Here is a 20,062-nt window from a genome sequence, read left to right as displayed (position 1 = left end):
CCACAGACCACATGGAGCGAGTTCACAAAGAGGAGAACTGAGATCACGCAGCTAACAGCCAGCACCCAGATGTAAGAGCAAGGTCATTAGATGTTCTGGCCCCAAATGAGCTGAATGCAGTCACATGAGTGACACTAGCTGACACCACAAGAACTGTACAGCTGGTCCACAGAATAGTGAAAAATAATAAATCATTGTCGGTTTAAGCTACTAAGTTTTGGAATGGCTGTTACGAAGCAGTAAGTATTTTTAATTTTTAAAGACAGACATTTTTATTTTTTTAAAAAACTTGAGAAACCTCACACTTATCTCATTTTCCATCTGGTAGTATTTATTTAAAACTGAATTGGAACTAAAAAATATTATCTACCAGGAAGCATATTTTATAAGCCATATATTGATGCTTTCTCCAGGTCTTTCACTAATTAAATATTTAGCACCAATTTTCTATACCCTCAAGTACTGGATGACATGGAATATATAAAAGAATGTAAGATTTAGTTTTACTTATAGTGAATTTATGATTTATATAGGGAGGCAAAATACACTCATTAAAAACACATAATTCAGTGATCACATTATAGTATACACACTTACCCTAAATATACAGGGTATATCTTTTCGACTTGCATGGATAACATCAGAAGCCAACACTGAACTCACAGAAAATTCTTCATCCCTGAAAGAAAAGCAAAGCATTAAAAGTATATGTGGCTATGTGTGTGTGGTTTGGGGTGTGTATCCAAATAACACATATGAAGCAATACCCAAAGCTTAACTGCACCAAACACCCAAATTTAATTTTTTAAAAAATTTAATTTTTCTCCATTGTAATTAATAGTGCCCCAAATAATTTATCAAGAATAACTTCCTAGTGGCATATTATACAAGAGATAGAAATCATTGCTGGCTTACCCACAGTTACAAGGCCAGTTAAGTATACATGTAGAACTGGGATTTGAACACTGGTAGGTCTCTGGAGCCTCCATGGACCCTCTTGCCTCCCATAATAAATCTTAAGTGCCCTCAACCCAGCTCATGTTACATTTCATTGTTCCTTCAACATCTAAAACATATTTCCTCCACAATAATATCTTCTGATTCCCTTAATTTTGTTGTTGGTACCATGACTCCCTTAGTCTTTTTTTTTTTTCTCTTTTTTTTTCTTTTTTTATTATTATTATACTTAAAGTTCTAGGGTACATATGCATAACGTGCAGGTTTGTTACATATGTATACTTGTGCCATGTTGGTGTGCTGCACCCATCAACTCATCAGCACCCATCAACTCGTCATTTACATCAGGTATAACTCCCAATGCAATACCTCCCCGCTCCCCCCTCTCCATGATAGGCCCCGGTGTGTGATGTTCCCGTTCCCGAGTCCAGGTGATCTCATTGTTCAGTTCCCACCTATGAGTGAGAACATGCGGTGTTTGGTTTTCTGTTCTTGCGATAGTTTGCTGAGAATGATGGTTTCCAGCTGCATCCATGTCCCTACAAAGGACACAAACTCATCCTTTTTTTTGGCTGCATAGTATTCCATGGTGTATATGTGCCACATTTTCTTCATCCAGTCTGTCACTGATGGACATTTGGGTTGATTCCAAGTCTTTGCTATTGTGAATAGTGCTGCAGTAAACATACATGTGCATGTGTCTTTATAGCAGCATGATTTATAATCCTTTGGGTATATACCCAGTAATGGGATGGCTGGGTCATATGGTACTTCTAGTTCTAGATCCTTGAGGAATCGCCATACTGTTTTCCATAATGGTTGAACTAGTTTACAATCCCACCAACAGTGTAAAAGTGTTCCTATTTCTCCACATCCTCTCCAGCACCTGTTGTTTCCTGACTTTTTAATGACTGCCATTCTAACTGTGTCTGTGAGATGGTATCTCACTGTGGTTTTGATTTGCATTTCTCTGATGGCGAGTGATCGTATTTTTTCATGTGTTTGTTGGCTGTATGAATGTCTTCTTTTGAGAAATGTCTGTTCATATCCTTTGCCCACTTTTTGATGGGGTTGTTTTTTTCTTGTAAATTTGTTCGAGTTCTTTGTAGGTTCTGGATATTAGCCCTTTGTCAGATGAGTAGATTGCAAAAATTTTCTCCCATTCTGTAGGTTGCCTGTTCACTCTGATGGTAGTTTCTTTTGCTGTGCAGAAGCTCTCTAGTTTAATTAGATCCCATTTGTCAATTTTGGCTTTTGTTGCTGTTGCTTTTGGTGTTTTAGACATGAAGTCCTTGCCCATGCCTATGTCCTGAATGGTATTACCTAGGTTTTCTTCTAGGGTTTTTATGGTATTAGGTCTAACATTTAAGTCTCTAATCCATCTTGAATTAATTTTGGTATAAGGAGTAAGGAAAGGATCCAGTTTCAGCTTTCTACTTATGGCTAGCCAATTTTCCCAGCACCATTTATTAAATAGGGAATCCTTTCCCCATTTCTTGTTTTTCTGAGGTTTGCCAAAGATCAGAGGGCTGCAGATTTGTGGTATTATTTCTGAGGGCTCTGTTCTGTTCCATTGGTCTATATCTCTGTTTTGGTACCAGTACCATGCTGTTTTGGTTACTGTAGCCTTGTAGTATAGTTTGAAGTCAGGTAGCATGATGCCTCCAGCTTTGTTCTTTTGACTTAGGATTGTCTTGGCAATGTGGGCTCTTTTTTGGTTCCATATGAACTTTAAAGCAGTTTTTTCTAATTCTGTGAAGAAAGTCATTGGTAGCTTGATGGGGATGGCATTGAATCTATAAATTACATTGGGCAGTATGGCCATTTTCACGATATTGATTCTTCCTATCCATGAGCATGGTATGTTCTTCCATTGGTTTGTGTCCTCTTTTATTTCACTGAGCAGTGTTTTGTAGTTCTCCTTGAAGAGGTTCTTTACATCCCTTGTAAGTTGGATTCCTAGGTATTTCATTCACTTTGAAGCAATTGTGAATGGAAGCTCATTCATGATTTGGCTCTCTGTTTGTCTGTTACTGGTGTATAAGAATGCTTGTGATTTCTGCACATTAATTTTGTATCCTGAGACTTTGCTGAAGTTGCTTATCAGCTTAAGGAGATTTTGGGCTGAGACAATGGGGTTTTCTAAATATACAATCATGTCATCTGCAAACAGGGACAATTTGACTTCTTCTTTTCCTAACTGAATACCCTTGATTTCTTTCTCTTGCCTGATTGCCCTAGCCAGAACTTCCAACACTATGTTGAATAGGAGTGGTGAGAGAGGGCATCCCTGTCTTGTGCCAGTTTTCAAAGGGAATTTTTCCAGTTTTTGCCCATTCAGTATGATATTAGCTGTGGGTTTGTCATAAATAGCTCTTATTATTTTGAGATACGTTCCATCAATACTGAATTTATTGAGAGTTTTTAGCATGAAGGGCTGTTGAATTTTGTCAAAGGCCTTTTCTGCATCAATTGAGATAATCATGTGGTTTTTGTCTTTGGTTCTGTTTATATGCTGGATTACGTTTATTGATTTGCGTATGTTGAACCAGCCTTGCATCCCAGGGATGAAGCCCACTTGATCATGGTGGATAAGCTTTTTGATGTGTTGCTGGATCCGGTTTGCCAGTATTTTATTGAGGATTTTTGCATCGATGTTCATCAGGGATATTGGTCTAAAATTCTCTTTTTTTGTTGTGTCTCTGCCAGGCTTTGGTATCAGGATGATGTTGGCCTCATAAAATGAGTTAGGGAGGATTCCCTCTTTTTCTATTGACTGGAATAGTTTCAGAAGGAATCGTAGCAGCTCCTCCTTGTACCTCTGGTAGAATTCAGCTGTGAATCCATCTGGTCCTGGACTTTTTTTGGTTGGTAGGCTATTAATTATTGCCTCAATTTCAGAGCCTGCTATTGGTCTATTCAGGAATTCAGCTTCTTCCTGATTTAGTCTTGGGAGAGTGTAAGTGTCCAGGAAATTATCCATTTCTTCTAGATTTTCTAGTTTATTTGCATAGAGGTGTTTATAGTATTCTCTGATGGTAGTTTGTATTTCTGTGGGGTCGGTGGTGATATCCCCTTTATCATTTGTTATTGCATCTATTTGATTCTTCTCTCTTTTCTTCTTTATTAGTCTGGCTAGTGGGCTGTCAATTTTGTTGATCTTTTCAAAAAACCAACTCCTGGATTCATTGATTTTTTGGAGGGTTTTTGTGTCTCTATCTCCTTCAGTTCTGCTCTGATCTTAGTTATTTCTTGCCTTCTGCTAGCTTTTCAATGTGTTTGCTCTTGCTTCTCTAGTTCTTTTAATTGTGATGTTAGAGTGTCAATTTTAGATCTTTCCTGCTTTCTCTTGTGGGCATTTAGTGCTATAAATTTCCCTCTACACACTGCTTTAAATGTGTCCCAGAGATTCTGGTATGTTGTATCTTTGTTCTCATTGGTTTCAAAGAACATCTTTATTTCTGCCTTCATTTTGTTATGTACCCAGTAGTCATTCAGGAGCAGGTTATTCAGTTTCCATGTAGTTGAGTGGTTTTGATTGAGTTTCTTAGTCCTGAGTTCTAGTTTGATTGCACTGTGGTCTGAGAGACAGTTTGTTATAATTTCTGTTCTTGTACATTTGCTGAGGAGTGCTTTACTTCCAACTATGTGATCAATTTTGGAATAAGTGTGATGTGGTGCTGAGAAGAATGTATATTCTGTTGATTTGGGGTGGAGAGTTCTGTAGATGTCTATTAGGTCTGCTTGCTGCAGAGATGAGTTCAATTCCTGGATATCCTTGTTAACTTTCTGTCTCGTTGATCTGTCTAATGTTGACAGTGGGGTGTTGAAGTCTCCCATTATTATTGTATGGGAGTGTAAGTCTCTTTGTAAGTCTCTAAGGACTTGCTTTATGAATCCGGGTGCTCCTGTATTGGGTGCATATATATTTAGGATAGTTAGCTCTTCCTGTTGAATTGATCCCTTTACCATTATGTAATGGCCTTCTTTGTCTCTTTTGATCTTTGATGGTTTAAAGTCCGTTTTATAGAGAATAGTATTGCAACCCCTGCTTTTTTTTGTTCTCCATTTGCTTGGTAGATCTTCCTCCATCCCTTTATTTTGTGCCTGTATGTCTGTGCATGTGAGATGGGTCTCCTGAATACAGCAAACTGATGGGTCTTGACTCTATCCAGTTTGCCAGTCTGTGTCTTTTAATTGGACCATTTAGTCCATTTACATTTAAGGTTAATATTGTTATGTATGAACTTGATCCTGCCATTATATTAACTGGTTATTTTGCTCGTTAGTTGATGCAGTTTCTTCCTAGCCTCGATGGTCTTTACATTTTGGCATGTTTTTGCAATGGCTGGTACCGGTTGTTCCTTTTCATGTTTAGTGCTTCCTTCAGGGTCTCTTGTAAGGCAGGCCTGGTGGTGACAAAATCTCTAAGCATTTGCTTATCTGTAAAGGATTTTACTTCTCCTCTACTTATGAAACTTAGTTTGGCTGGATATGAAATTCTGGGTTTAAAATTCTTTTCTTTAAGAATGTTGAATATTGGCCCCCACTCTCTTCTGGCTTGTAGAGTTTCTGCTGAGAGATCTGCTGTTAGTCTGATGGGCTTCCCTTTGTGGGTAACCCGACCTTTCTCTCTGGCTGCCCTTAAGATTTTTTCCTTCATTTCAACTTTGGTGAATCTGGCAATTATGTGTCTTGGAGTTGCTCTTCTCGAGGAGTATCTTTGTGGCGTTCTCTGTATTTCCTGAATTTGAATGTTGGCCTGCCCTACTAGGTTGGGGAAGTTCTCCTGGATGATATCCTGAAGAGTGTTTTCCAACTTGGTGCCATTTTCCCCCTCACTTTCAGGGACCCCAATCAGACGTAGATTTGGTCTTTTTACATAATTCCATACTTCTTGCAGGCTTTGTTCATTTCTTTTTCTTCTTTTTTCGTTAGATTTCTCTTCTTGCTTCATTTCATTCATTTGATCCTCAAACGCCGATACTCTTTCTTCCAGCTGATCGTGTTGGTTACTGAAGCTTGTGCATTTGTCACGTATTTCTCATGTCATGGTTTTCATCTCTGTCAGTTCGTTTATGGCCTTCTCTGCATTAATTATTCTAGTTATCAATTCTTCCACTCTTTTTTCAAGATTTTTAGTTTCTTTGCGCTGGGTACGTAATTCCTCCTTTAGCTCTGAGAAGTTTGATGGACTGAAGCCTTCTTCTCTCATCTCGTCAAAGTCATTCTCCGTCCAGCTTTGATCCGTTGCTGGCAATGAGCTGCGTTCCTTTGCACGGGAGATGCGCTCTTATTTTTTGAATTTCCAGCTTTTCTGCCCTGCTTTTTCCCCATTTTTGTGGTTTTATCTGCCTCTGGTCTTTGATGATGGTGACGTACTGATGGAGTTTTGTTTTGGGTGTCCTTCCTGTTTGTTAGTTTTCCTTCTAACAGTCAGGACCCTCAGCTGTAGGTCTGTTGGAGATTGCTTAAGGTCCACTCCAGACCCTGTTTGCCTGGGTATCAGCAGCAGAGGCTGCTGAAGATAGAATATTGCTGAACAGCAAGTGTACCTGTCTGATTCTTGCTTTGGAAGCTTCCTCTCAGGGGTGTACTCCACCGTGTGGGGTGCGGGGTGTCGGTCTGCCCCTGGTGGGGAATGTCTCCCAGTTAGGCTACTCGGGTCAGGGAGCCATTTGAGCAGGCAGTCTGTCCATTCTCAGATCTCAACCTCTGTGTTGGGAGATCCACTGCTCTCTTCAAAGCTGTCAGACAGAGTCGTTTGCATCTGCAGAGGTTTCTGCTGCTTTTTTTTTGTTGTTGTTGTTGTTTAGCTGTGCCCTGTCCCCAGAGGTGGAGTCTACAGAGACAGGCAGGACTCCTTTAGCTGCTGTGAGCTCCACCCAGTTCGAGCTTCCCAGCGGCTTTGTTTTACGTACTTAAGCCTCAGCAATGGCAGGCGCCCCTCCCCCAGCCTTGCTGCTGCCTTGCTGTTAGATTGCAGACTGCTGTGCTAGCAATGAGGGAGGCTCTGTGGGCGTGGGACCCTCCCGGCCAGGTGTGGGATATAATCTCCTGGTGTGCCTGTTTGCTAAGACCCTTGGTAAAGCGCAGGATTGGGGTGGGAGTTACCCGATTTTCCAGGTGTTATGTGTCTCAGTTCCCCTGGCTAGGAAAAGGGATTCCCTTCCCCCTCGCACTTCCCAGGTGAGGCGATGCCTCGCCCTGCTTCAGCTTTCGCTGGTTGGGCTGCAGCAGCTGACCAGCACCAATTGTCCGGCACTCCCTAGTGAGATGAACCCAGAACCTCAGTTGAAAATGCAGAAATCACCTGTCTTCTGTGTCGCTCGCGCTGGGAGCTGGAGACTGGAGCTATTCCTATTCAGCCATCTTGCTCCGCTCCCCAACTCCCTTAGTCTTACAGGCTTGACACCTTAGTCCTATTTTTGATTCTTCTCCCTATCTATATTCAATCCTTTAGTAGGTTCTATCAGATTTTAATTGCCAATATTTCTTGCATCTGTCCCATCATGTTCCATATTTGTAGGGGAAGATAATGTGTTTGAGATGCTAATGTGAAGTGCCAATGTGAGTCAGAGCTAGAAATTCTGGTTTTGAGCAATGGATGGATATATCTGAACTGGAGATACGAGTCTGGGAGTCATCAATGCAGAGGGGATGGCTGAAGCTGTGAATAAATATGATCACTCAAGGACAGTGCCTGGAGTTATGAGAAAAGGTAAAGGAGAGAACACTAAGGAACACGGGAAGAATCTGAAAAATGAGACCAGAAGTGTTCGAGGGCTATACTTACCTAAATGTTTACAGATTATGTTTTCCAGAAGCTTTTCTGATTTTTATTTTCTTTCCTTACATTGTAATTATACTCTAAGCCTTTACGTGATGTGATGATATAAGCTTCACGCATTAGGCCTCCATTACCCCATTTACATGGGTCTTTTGGACTGAAACACCAAGTTCTTTTTCCTTAACTCCTAGCCCCTCACACTCAACACACATACCAACCTGTCCTATAAATACACCTTCCTTCCTATTTTCAATTCTATTACTATAGCAATATTAGCAAATTAGAAAATATGAAATTAGTTCATTTAAATAAACCATGGCAACACAATTTTTAAAAATCAGAAACTTTAAAATTCCTATGTTGCAATGATACAAATAATTTTACCTTCAAAGTCTTACCTCATGTCAATCACTTGACTAATGACAACACTGGGCTGAGATGCTTTTCCTTCAGCAATATCGTACAGAAACAGTTTGAAGTCACACACTATAGCCAGTGCTCTCTGCCACCCTTTCTTCACTCCGGCTGGTTTAGGAATCTTAGTTTTGTTTTAGACAGACAGGCAAACAAACAGCCAAAACAACTCAAATGAAAATATGCCTTAAATCACATATGTAATTGCATGGTGAAGATGTACAGATAATGTACATGTTTTATAAGTCTGCCATTCTGGTTGGTAAAGTAGCAGATGGGACACATATCATTAAGCTATGAGAAAATGTGAGAACACATTCTTCAAATACTGTGACCTTTTATTCTGAGGAACATTTTAATGGTACCACTTTAACTTTCACTAGTATTTCATTAAAATAACACTCATGGTTTTCTTTCTAAATAGCATAAAACTAAAACTTGGTGTAAGATGAAACTCAGCTTACACTGTAAATACTACCCAAGATAACAAGACTATGCCTTGATAAGAGCTCATAATTCATAACCATATGCCACCTCTCTTGCAAGACCAGGTGCTACAAACTCCTTTATGAAGATTTCATCACAAGATAGGAACAACATGGAAAAACTTGAGACATTTTATAGGTTATTTCCACGTAAAAGCTAGGTTTTTGTTTGCAAATCATTATTCTAGATGAAATAAAATTATTAGATGAATTTTACTCATTTAATTTTCCAACAAGAACTATGCTCTTAAAATAACTGATTTGATTTTAATTCATTAATCAATCTTAAAAGATTAATTTAAACCCAACTTAATCATACTTACCCTGACATGACCTTCATATGCTGTTCCTATTCCTTTCTGAGGATCTATACCCAGGGGACCTTTTGTCTGTTCAGGAGGAACTGGACAAGTGGTTGGAGCTTTGTTTACACAAGTTATATGGCATGAGAATCCACATACTTTTGGAGGCAAAAAAGAAACATTTGATAAAAATTCATTTTAACAAAAAGAAAATTCACTGAACACTCACTGCGTACAAGATGCTATGTTAGATGAATGCTTATCTCCAATTTTATCTTAAATAACTGTTTTATCATTTGGGTAGCTGATTCATTTGCTTACCAATGACAATTTTAATGAGAAATAGTAAATATTTTAAAAAGTATTTGTATTACTGTTGTTCTGTATTGACATTAGTGATCAAAAAGAGAAGCAAACAAAAGAAGCATCTAACCTTGTGAATAAAATGATTGATTTAGATTTTCTAAAAGAGTGGTTTTTAGAGTCTTTTGCTCTTCATCCCACTGCAACTTGGTATCTGCCTTGAAATTTCTCTTGCAAGGGTCTCTAGTGGGCATTAAGCTACCTGACATCTTTGGTTTGGCAAACCCTACCAATCCTTGAAAACGGAGTTTTTCAGTGACTAAAAAAGTACAAGTTGAAGGTAAATTTTAGGAGTTATTATTACATATACTTAAACTACTACTAAAATAACAATAGTTCACTTTATGGAGTGCTTTTTATTTTTCTATAATAATCTAAGAGAGGTACAGTTACCATCTCTATAAATGGACTACACATCACTGATGGATATTGTGAAACAAGCAGAGAGGCAAGATGACAAAAATCATCCAAACGTCTCAATTCACTTTATTTATTTATTAAAGAGAGGGTCTTGCTATGTCGCCCAGGCTGGCCTCAAAATGATTCTCTTGTCTTATCCTCCTGAGTAGTTGGGACTATAGGCATGAGCCATCACACTCAACTTCAATTCACTTTTAAGTGGAGTATCTAGCAAGTTATGATTTGTTTTACTTACAAGCAAAGGGCAGTGGAAGCAACAAAATAAGTATCCTATACTGGATCTAATTCCAACCAACCACAAGGAAAGGAACAAGACAGGACTCTTTAGAAGCTGGAACCACATTATTATAACATTTACAAAAGCCTGGCAGACAAAGGCTAGGAACAGTCTCATGAGACCCCACAGCTTCATAAAGTATGCTTCAAAGGGTCTGAAGAAAAGATGGGGACAACTTCACAGCAAAAGACTCTAGAAGGGAAGAGAGTCTGAGAAGACCTCAAAAACTGCTATTATGAATTGCAAATAATTGTGGGGCATAAAAAATGACATGGGACTTAAAGCCAGGTAGCTGGCCAGGATTCTAATAAACAAATTTTAGAATGACATACCAGTACTGGTTAAGTTCCAAAATGAAACAAAGCTTGAAAACTACAAATTTTCTCCTTCTTTGGCTTCAGTCACACCTTTCTAGTCAATAATATAGGCGATTCCTTCTCAGGTTACTTGGCTATCTTTTCCTGTTGCCTTCCCTTAACTATGTAAGAGACTCATGTACTTGCTCTCTTCTTAATCTACATGTGCTTCCTGGATAATGTCATTTTCATGTTTATAACTTAATACACTCATAACTCTTAAATCTCTGCTTTCTTAACTCTGAACATTTTATTTGGCTTGAAAACACACGTATCTAATGAACTAGTTAAAATACTGCAATCTGGATCTTTCACTTTAGTTGTGAGAACTAACCAAACAGAATGCACTGCCTTAAGATGTTATTAATTTCCCTCTTACTCAAAGTACTCAGATATAGGCTAACTACAAGTATATTATAAAGGAAACATATGCATATGATGGGGATTGGCTACATTTCCTTTAAGGTCCCTTCCCATCCTTACAGCAGAAGAAGTAGGAAATGGCAACTAGTATTAGAATTTGAGTTAGCAACTATTTTCTTGTCTTTTCCATAAGATAAACCAATATATGAGAGATCTTCAGAAAGTTCATGGAAAATGCATATTATGGAAAAACTATGTATGGATTTAAAATTTTCTTTTGTACCAAAATAAATGCATACTAACTTGTTATAATATGTCTGAAGAGGATCTAGTTTGAGGCACTAAGAAGAATGAGACATCAATTTGAAAAGAGCCCCTATCAGAGCAACATTAATTCTGTTAAAATTAAGTAACAACAAATATATATTTTACAATGAAGCTTGGGTGGAAGAATGGTGAAATCATTGATGCTTTACAAAAAGTTGATAGGGACAATGCCTGATATGGTTTGGTTGTGTTCCCACCCAAATCTCATCTTGAATTGTAGCTCCCATAATTCCCACATGTCATGGGAGGGACACAGTGGGAGGTAACTGAATCATGGGGGCAGGTCTCTCTGTGCTGCTTTGGTGATAGTGAATAAGTCTCATGAGATCTGATGGTTTTATAAAGGGGAGTTCCCCTGCACATGCTCTCTTGCCTGCCTCCATGTAAGATGTGACTTTGCTCCTCTTTCACCTTCCACCATGACTGTAAGGCCTCCCCAGTCATGTGGAACTGAGTCAATTAAACCTCTTTCCTTTATAAATTACCCAGTCTTGGGTATATCTTTATTAGCAGCATGAGAAGAGACAAATACAATGCCTTAAAGAAATTAGCAGTTTACAAATGCATAACTCATTTTAAGAAGGGATAAGAGGACGTCAAAGATGAAACCTGCAGTAGCAAACCTTCCACATTAATTTGCCAGGAAAAAAATTAATCTTGTTCATGTTTTATCTGAAGAGGACTGATGAGTAACAGCACAAACAAGAGCCAATACCACAGACATCTCAACTGGTTCAGCTTCCACAATTCTGACCAAAAATGAATGCTGAGCAAACTTCCCACTTGTCGGATGCCGAAACTACTGCACCTAGATCAGCTGCAGAATGTTAGATGGAAATTTTAAACAAGTGGGATCAAGATTCTGAAAGATTTCTTTGAAGAACAGTAGCAGGAGATGCAACATGGCTTTACCAGTATGGTCCTGAAGAAAAAGCACAATCAAAGCAATGGCTACCAAGATATGGAAGTGGTCCAGTCACAGCAAAAGCGGACCAGTCAAGAGCAAAGGTCATGGCAATAGTTTTTGGGGATGCTTGAGGCATTTTGCTTGTTGGCTTTCTGGAGAGGCAAAGATTGATAGCACCTGTTTATTATGAGAGTGTTTTGAGAAATGTAGCCAAAGCTTTAGCAGAAAAACGCCTGGGAAAAGCTTCAGCAGAGTCCTTCTTCACCATGACAGTGCTCCTCCTGCTCATTCCTCTCATCAAACAACAGCAATTTTGTGAGTGTTTCCATGGGCAATCATTAGGCATCCACTTTACAGTTCTGATTTGGTTCCTTTTGACTTCTTTTTGTTTCTGAATTTCAAAAAGTCTTTAAGGGCACCCATCTTTCTTCAGTTAATAATGTAAAGGAGACTACACTGACATGGTTACATTCTCAGGACCCTCTGTTCTTTAGGGATGGACTAAATGGGTGGTATAATTGCTTACAAAGTTGTCTAGAACTTAATGGAGCTTATGTTAAAAAATAAAGTTTATATTGTTAATTTTTATCTTTAAATTCTACTTTTCCACAAGCTTTCTGAAGTCCCCTCATATAAGGTAGCGTTGTAGCGACAAATTTCATTTGACTTTTAAAAAAAGTATTCTTCTGAAACATCCAAAAAGAAATAATATATTCCATTATAATTTAAACCATTTTCACTTCAGAGGTCCTAAGAAAAATAAAGCAATACCCAAACAAATAAATATGCTTTCTTTTCTGTTCACATGACCCCTGACCCTCTCTCCTTCATCACTCAGAATATATGCTCTATGAGGGTAGGATCTATGCCTTTCCCCTATTCACTATTATGTCCCCAGTGCCTATAAGTACAGTGGGTTTTCCATAAACATGTGATGAATAAATCATGGATGGTAGAGAAAAAAAAAACCTCTGCTATTAATACAGGAATAAAATATCTTTCAGGCATAGTGGCAGACATTTAATATTTCTGAAAAGGTGCCCACATTGTCTACTTTTCAATAACAATTTCTCTAAGGAATTAAACAAGGTTAAAATTCAGTGAATCTTCTTCTGTCAGATAGGTTAATGTTTTTTGGCGGGGACTATAAATTTACTCAATAACAAAACAAAGACAAATGAACCATATTTAAATATATTGCCCCTGAAAAATATGTCTAGTTTCTCAAACATTCAACAGACAACATAGATTATTTCCATTCCTGTTATGCAAAAAAGCAAATGATTAAGTAAAACAAACATTTATATACCTTTGAAAGAGAATCAAGTTATTTGATTACAATTTAGATGGTGAAGTCACGTTTTCTTTCCTTTTTGTTCTTACCTTCACATGAACAGCCCTGTCTTATTAAACCCACCATCAAGGAGGTACACTGATGACACTTGGTAGGAGTAGTAAAAGATTTTACAAAAAACTGGTGAGTCTTGCGCTGCAAAACAAATTGATAAAAAAACACACATTGATTGTTTAAAAGATTTCCATAATGTGAGTCCCTATGCCCCATATCACTTTCTAGAATGTTTCCTAAATAGGAATATAATGAGTTATTTCCATTTTTCATTACATCTTCTTATGGTTTATGGTCTTTAAACATTTGTATTAGGTAATTTGAACTGGACTAAGCTAAAATAATTAAGAAGTTAAATGATAATCAATTACTCTTGAATGCCATTTGAAAAGTATGTAAAATAAATAATAGCTTTTTTGGGGGGCCATAAATCTTAGCTTCAGAATTTTAATAAATTATCCAAATTATTGTTCAGCAAATAGTTAAGTAAAATATTGCATATTAGGCCGGGCGCGGTGGCTCAAGCCTGTAATCCCAGCACTTTGGGAGGCCGAGGCGGGCGGATCACAAGGTCAGGAGATCGAGACCACAGTGAAACCCTGTCTCTACTAAAAATACAAAAAAAAATTAGCCGGGCGCGGTGGCGGGCGCCTGTAGTCCCAGCTACTCAGGAGGCTGAGGCAGGAGAATGGCGGGAACCCGGGAGGCGGAGCTTGCAGTGAGCCGAGATCGCGCCACTGCACTCCAGCCTGGGCAACAGCATGAGACTCCGTCTCAAAAAAAAAAAAAAAAAAAAAAAAAAATTGCATATTTATACTTATACAAACATAGGATTTTAATGTGCTTTATATCTTCTTAGGAAAAAAATTATTTAAAATTATTGTTTCTATTGTAAATCATGTATTTCTCTTTCTGGGACCAAGGACAAATAATATGCTTCACAAATCAGTTTCCTCCTATGCAAAGAGGGAGTATAATACTTGAGCAGATAAAAATACACATATATTATTCCAGAGACAGATGGCAGATTGAAATTTCTGACTGAATATCCCATAGTTAAAGGTATTTTAGTCTTACCTGATTTACATGGTGGTAAGCAAATGTAGATTTTATCTCTTTGGAATATTCCTTTGTTTTCCAAATTAATTCTCTTAGCATGTTTTAACAATAAATGATGTATAAAATAACCTTTCATTCTGCTGTGTGAACTTAGGAAAATTTACTAAATTCCTCTCTGTCTCACTTTCCTTATCTACAAAACAGGATAAATAATAGTATCTACCTAATGGAGTGGTTAAATGAGTATTAATATAAACAAAGTCTTTCAAACAGTACCTGGTACATACTAAGTACTCAAAAAACATTTCTTTTTTAAAGAAATAATTTCAACTCTTAGATTCATGGGTACACATGCAGGTTTGTTACCTACTGAGTATATTGTATGATGCTGAGGTTTAGGGTATGACTGATCCACATTACCCAAGTACAGAGCACAGTACCCAATTTATTAGCCCTGGCACCCCTCCCTCCTTCCCCTTCTCTAGTAGTCCCCAGAGTCTTTTGTTGCCATCTTTATGTCCATGGGTACCCAATGTTGTATGAATTTTGCTAATTATTTCTCTTTTAAATGTGTGATTGATTTAAACTACTAAGAACTCTACTCCATATTCTAATAAATTATGAATACTGATTTTAAAAGGTTATCAAGTAGCATTTATTTCAGTTGACACTAACATACGAACAAAAAACTTAAGGGAATATTTGAAGCTTTAAAATTCAAGTTAAAAATAAATCTTGTTCTTTTCAACTAGGATATATGATTTGTACACTACAAAAAAAGTTTTAAAAAATGAAAGAAGTAGATTATCTTTTCACATAGAAAAACCTGACTACCAGCATTAGTCAGAGAATGGGATGAGATTCTCAAATTTAGAGTGGTCATGAGCTCTGGTCCAACCTCAAACCATTCTGTTCTAGAAGTTCCTCACGATCTTTTGGTCAGTTTCAAAGCAGCACTGGGATTTGACTCTAAGTAGAACACAGACTATCTTATTACTAACTCTGCAACTGCTCCTATAGCTTCTGAGTCCCAGTCAGGGCGCAGACACTGTACCAGTACTTTACATAATTCATCTTATTTTGTGCAACCAACCACCTTGAAAGATAGACACTATTTCCTTATATGAAGGAATCTATTAAAATCATAAAATTTTGCTCTTTCTCCTGTATACTACTTTTTAATTTCTGGCTCTTTGAGAAACTATTATGAGTAAATTTTCTAGTGCTAACTTTTTCAATTGTTCAGAATGCATTAATGCAAAAGATATAAAGTTATTTTACTGGTTAGTCCTAGAGGATTTTAATACAAAGAAGGAAAAGTTAATCAACTGCTCTAAGTAGCTTCATGTTTTTCTTCTTCTAAAGAAAGACATATCTGAAACACTAGCAATGAAACAACTCTAGGGTTGACAAATTTATTAGTAATTCTTCACAATGCCCCTCAAATTGTATATATATACATATATATCATACACTTCCTCTCCAGCAAGAGATCTATTCAGGATGTCGCAATTCTGAATATGACAGCAGGGAAAAATACAACCACCCAGTGTTTTGGATGAGCATTAATTTTAGGTAATAAATCATCCAACTGGTAAGTGCTGGTTAAATTATGGGAGAGGTTGTGCAATTTACTACTAAAGATTAAGGCATTTATGTTTTGCTAATCTCCACTAAGGACAGTATAACATAATTAAAGATCGTTATTCTGATGCCATCAATCTTTAGATAATACACAATAGGATTTTGTTTTTGTTTTGGTGTGAAAATGTATAAAGAAAGATACACAAATGATCAATTTTAGGGTCTAGATTCCTTGGCTTCTAATATCCCTGTTTCCTGCCTCCTGGTCAATATTTGATATCTAATACTTCCCTTTGGTGACAGCTAGAAGAGGAGAAAAAAATGAAAGGTATTAAAGTATGAACTAAAATTAGAATTTTAGATTACGTGATCATTCGGAGTAGAAAGAATTAACTATAACCTCAAATTTCAAAGTGGTAATTAGAAAGTTTTTTTCTACTCTGATTTTGTCTGTGTGTAGATTTTAAGCTACACATTGGAGAAAGAAAGTAAAATGTTTTTAACAGACGATGTGAGAGCCAAGTGGAACCAAGCACAACTCTTGGTGAAAGCTTCAGAATTTATTACAGATAATTAAACTTTTACCACTAATAAATGACAAGTCAAATAGTATCTCATACAACCCTTTCTTTTCTACAAAAAATTTTAAAACATTTTAAATAAATTAAATTTTCTGGCCGGGCACGGTGGCTCATGGCCGTAATCCCAAGCACTTTGGGAGGCCAAGGCAGGCAGATCACGAGGTTGAGAGATCGAGACCATCCCAGCCAACATGGTGAAACCCCGTCTCTACTAAAAATACAAAAATTAGTTGGGCGTGGTGGCAGGTTCCTGTAGTCCCAGCTACTTGGGAGGCTGAGGCAGGAGAATCGCGTAAACCTGGGAGGCAGAGGTTGCAGTGAGCTGAGATCACACCACTACACTCCAGCCTGGTGACAAAGTGAGACTTCGTCTCAAATAAATAAATAAATAAATAAATAAATAAATTTTCTTTTAAAAAAATAATGTTTTTTCTTCCCTTTTAAAATTTCTATTTTGAGATAATTATAGATTCACTTCTCTATCTTTTAAAAAACATGAAATAAATTTTATTTCTTGGGGAAAATATTAGGTGCAACAAACTGAGTTAATATTTAGTTCATAAAATATTATCAGCTTGGTAGAAGCCTCACGCTAGTTTTGTCTTATTTTGCCTTTCATCCTTGATGATCCAATACCTTGGACATGTATATATCTTTATAAATTAGATAGTCTGAGTATGTGTTTTTATTTATATAAATGTGTTCCTGTTATATAACAGCTACATTTTAGGAATCTTTCCCCTATTTCCAACTCCCTACTGCCATAAAAAATACAGTAATAAACATCTTCATCATGTTGCCTAATGGATCTGTATGAAGGTTTTTCTAAAGGAAAGAGATTTTTCTGATGAAATGAGATTGCTGAGTCATACAGCTTACGTATGCCTCTACATTGCCTAGGTTCTCTCCCAAATGGCTGTACCCGTTTATACTTCCAGTATCCACGTGTGAAGCTGTTTCTCCACATCCATGATGTCATCTTACTTAATTTTATCTTGATTTTGAATAGAAAGTGATAGTAATTTTAAAATTAAATTTAAAAAATTTCTCCAATGATTAATGAAGTTGGACATTTCTTCACATGCTTGTTGACTATCGGGATTTCATCTTCTGGGAATTACTTATTTATATCACTTGCCAATCTTTCAACGGGACTTCCAGTCTTTTTCATATGGAGTTGCAGGAGTTTCTTATGTATTTTAGAAATAAACCTCTTATTAGTGGTAAACATTGCAGATATCTTCCACTAGTCTGTCATCATCTGTTAACAATGCTTTCACTGTAAAAACATTTTTAATTTTGATGTAAAGTCCACGAATATTTTCACCTTATGCTTGTGATTTGAGATCTTATATTTATTCCCAGTCACAAAAATTTTTTCTACATTTTCTGTGTTTTAAATTTTTAAAATCAAATTAATACATACACATGGCTGAAAAAGTAAAATGGTATTACAATGCTTATGACAAAATCAGAAGTATCCCTCCTACTTCCTAGAGGCAATTTCACTTAATTCTTCTTTTTTTAAAAGCTATTGCCCTCCTTCTGTAATAGATACCTCTCTTGGCAGGGGAGAGCTAGGAGTGGAAAGCCTATACCACAGTTTTTTGATTTGAGACATTATCTGTTCACTTCCTGCTATGGTAGAGAAGGATATGGCCCTTTTACACTATTTACTCCCTTTTTTCATTTTTCCCAATATTGTTATAGTACAGTTTTAGCTTAAAATTTATATGTAATGTCTAAGTTATTATGACTAGAGAATCATTATTCACTAAGAAGTACACTATGGTTATCATTTCTTACTTGTATAACCTTATGATTTTTCTAAAGTCAACAGTGCCCCTCCCACCCTTGACTTTTACCTTTCTGTATCTCTATCACTAATCTTCCAGACTCTTCTAAGGAACTGTAAAATCCCCTGGAATCTATTTACGACATGGTCATATACACTGGAAGCCTTTCAGCCCCTTTACATCAACCTGAAGACAACCCGGCTGAAGCCCTCTGGTTTCCTATTCCAGTCTTTCTCTTAACCGGTCTGTGTACAATTCCTTCTTCTATAGGCCTCATGTCTTTCTCTTTCCTGGCCCCCTTCCTTGTTCTGGTAGAACTAATTAAGTTTCCTTAGAAAGTGGCACATGGGTGATAAATTTTTTTGAGCTCTGGAATTTCTCAAAATGCAGTTTTTTCCCCTGCAACTCGATGGGACATTTGACAGGGAATCAAAAATCCTAGCTTGAAATCATTTTACCTTCTAACTATTCTTTTCATTTTGCTTTGGATAAGTACGTCATTTCAATTCCTGAATATTTGGATGTGATTTTTTTTTTTTCCATCTCCTTAAAGGTTTAAAAAGTTCTATCTTTGGTATCTTGAAAACTCACACAATGATGTGACTGGGGACAGGTATTTGTCATCCACTAGTGCTAGTAGGCACTGATGGAAGTCTGCAATCTGGAAACACGTTTTTCAGTTACAGGAAAAAGTCTTTTACTTACTTGATAATTTCCTTCCTTTTCTTTTTTCTGTTTTCCTTTTCAGGAACTTCTATTTGTTGGATATTGATTTCTTCTATTTTCTTTTCCTAATTTCTACCTGATTTTTTGCAATATTTTCTAAGAGAATTCTCAAATGTATCTTTTGACTCACCTACTGAATTTAAAAAATATTTATCATATTTTGAGACTTCTTGTTCTCATATTGTGCTGTTTCTTTCTGCTTTTTGCATTGTCCCTTTTTCCTTCAACGAAAACAGGAAATATTTGTTTGTTTTGATCTTTTTCTTTTCTTTTTTTTTTTGAGACAGGGTCTCACCATGTCGCTGAGGCTGGAGTTTAGTGGTGCGATCTCAGCTCACTGCAGCCTTGACCTCCCAGGCTCAAGCGATCCTCCCTCCTCAGCCCCCAGGTAGCTGGCACTACAGGTGCACACCACCATGCCCGGCTAATTTTTGTATTTTTCATATAGACAGTGTTTTGCCATGCTGCCCCGGTGGGTCTTGAACTCCTGGGCTCAAGCGATCAGTCCACCTAAGCCTCCCAAAATGCTGGCATTACAGGTGTGAGCCACTATGTATCCCTGATCTTTTTCTTTTGTTAAATAATTTTGAAATGTCTACTGACTCTTGGGAATCTTAACGTTTACAACAGTCAGTAAAAAAGCTAAAGAGATTTTGTGTATATCTATGTATGCACATGTGAGAGCAAATATATGATGTGCTTGTTAAGAAGGGACCTAGCCATCTCATTAGGAAGCCCCAAATGACATTATCAATAGGTCTTTTCTGGGTCATTCAGTGGACCCAATAATCCAATGATATCCTCCGAGCAGAGTGGGGAGGAAGAGGCTATAGTCCCAACAGTCAGTATTCTGGGAGCTAAGCAGAGGAAAGGCTTTCAGGTCTCGCCATTCAGTACATGGACTTTTGACAAATCTCATTATTTGTGGTTTCACACTTCTTTCTCTCACCAACCAGTAAGCCTGGTGCCCCTAAATTTGTGGTCTTGTGGTCTCTTTGGTTTAATTA

At 37.3% G+C, this 20,062-nt stretch overlaps 1 protein-coding gene across 23 annotated transcripts in view; it reads right to left on the bottom strand.

Moving 5' to 3' along the window:
* The window catches only part of CDC42BPA (CDC42 binding protein kinase alpha), a 332,162-nt gene that overhangs the window by 42,930 nt on the left and 269,170 nt on the right, over positions 1-20,062 (bottom strand). For all 23 annotated transcript variants that reach the window (XR_007719261.1, XM_050757123.1, XM_050757286.1 and 20 more), the window contains 4 exons: positions 13,345-13,450; positions 8,970-9,106; positions 8,146-8,285; positions 598-679 (listed from right to left, as the gene is read on the bottom strand). Coding sequence is in view for 22 of the 23 variants with exons in the window: in XM_050757123.1 (XP_050613080.1) it covers positions 598-679; positions 8,146-8,285; positions 8,970-9,106; positions 13,345-13,450 (465 nt within the window). In the remaining variant the exon portion in view is untranslated. The remainder of the gene's footprint in view (positions 1-597; positions 680-8,145; positions 8,286-8,969; positions 9,107-13,344; positions 13,451-20,062) is intronic.

This window comes from Macaca thibetana, chromosome 1, assembly GCF_024542745.1.
Source record: "Macaca thibetana thibetana isolate TM-01 chromosome 1, ASM2454274v1, whole genome shotgun sequence".
In the NCBI taxonomy this organism is placed as follows: domain Eukaryota; kingdom Metazoa; phylum Chordata; class Mammalia; order Primates; family Cercopithecidae; genus Macaca; species Macaca thibetana.
Note: the sequence above shows the minus strand (reverse complement) of the source record. Positions and strands in the feature narration are given on the sequence as shown.